The 1,252-nt window shown below is 49.0% G+C and overlaps 1 protein-coding gene across 1 annotated transcript; it reads right to left on the bottom strand.

The window, feature by feature from the left end:
* Window positions 1-350: 350 nt before the first annotated feature.
* Window positions 351-850, bottom strand: LOC121023230 (60S ribosomal protein L21-like). The gene has a single exon (XM_040464971.1). It carries the CDS (start codon window positions 831-833, stop codon window positions 351-353), a length of 483 nt encoding a protein of 160 aa, XP_040320905.1. The 5' UTR covers window positions 834-850.
* Between the last annotated feature and the right edge of the window lie 402 nt (window positions 851-1,252).

Here is a 1,252-nt window from a genome sequence, read left to right as displayed (position 1 = left end):
ATCCTAGTCAGGGAAATAAATAGGGTGTGTGTACCTTCAGGATTTAGGGGGGCTGCCTGTCTCCGGGCTGCTTGCCGGGACCACAGTTTCTCCATGCCCCACCCGCCAGTCTAATCGCCACCCGCCGCAGGCACGCCACTCTCCTTCTGTGCCCTTGCTCCCCGCGCCATCCCTTCTGTCATGCCCTCTTCGGGACTCAATGATCGCATCAGGCACCGAATCCTCCAGGAGCTCTCCCTGACCACTCAAAAGCATCATAGCCTCTCCTCGATACTCCTATGCTGGGTGGGTTTTCTTGTTTGTTTCTTACGGTCTTGAGGTCTTTTATTTATTTATTTATTTTACATTTCTCATGCCGTGAAGTCATAGGGCATGGGTTCCAGCAGCTCAGGCTCCTCTCCTTCGGTTCTCACGAAGTGTGCTTCGCTGGGTGGGGCCGGCTGGCGCTTCCGTTGCACCCAAGTATCTTTCTCCTTGGCTTCCTTCTTTCTCTGATCGCTTTCCTTCACACGCTTCAGGAAGGTGTCTCGGCTCTTTGAGTGCTTGATGGGCTCAGCACGTGCATTAATTCTCTTAGCAAGACTCTTGCCCTCAACTTGTTTCTTTACGGCAATGCCAACAGCATGCTGGGTAACGTCGGAGACTCTTCCAGTTTTGCCATGGGAACATTTGTGGGGCGTTCCTTTGTGAGCAGTGCCCATTCCCTGGATGTCCGCAATATCACCTTTCTTGTAGATTCGCATGTACGTTGCCAAAGGAACAACTCCGTGTTTTCTGAAAGGCCGAGAGGACATACAGCGAGTACCTCTCCTCTTTCCCTTTGTGTGGGTCATTTTGGCGAATTATTGGAAGATGGCAGTCCTGGCCGAAAGGAAGGCTAGAGGCCTGGTGTTTTTAAGAGTGGAATTTCTAGATTCTTCCTAAAACAGCTACAACACACCTCTGCTCCTCAGGTGAAACTCTCTAAGTAATCTTATACACACCAATAATGAACTGCTATCCAAGAATGTACCAGTCAAGTGTTATGAGCCAAAGCTGCAAAGATCCCCATTTCCAGTGGTTCATCAAACTGATGGCTGTTCTCTTCTCTATGACATCTAAGTTCTAGGATTTATTTGGACATGGCTTCTGTGCACACCATTGCACAGGATGGGAAAAGGGTGCCTTCTCTGTTTCTTTTTCTTTTTTTCATTTATTGTTTTGGAGAGAGAGAGAGAGACCATGAATGGAGAGAGGGGCAGAGGGAGAAAGA

The sequence above is a fragment of the Herpailurus yagouaroundi genome, unplaced genomic scaffold (genome assembly GCF_014898765.1).
Source record: "Herpailurus yagouaroundi ecotype Mexico unplaced genomic scaffold, PumYag 530, whole genome shotgun sequence".
NCBI classification, from domain to species: Eukaryota; Metazoa; Chordata; class Mammalia; order Carnivora; family Felidae; genus Herpailurus; species Herpailurus yagouaroundi.
This window is presented reverse-complemented; position numbering and strand designations above follow the sequence as displayed.

Coding starts and splice junctions, on each gene's coding strand:
- LOC121023230 (XM_040464971.1), bottom strand. CDS start 833: ATGACCCACACAAAGGGAAAGAGGAGAGGTACTCGCTGTATGTCCTCT.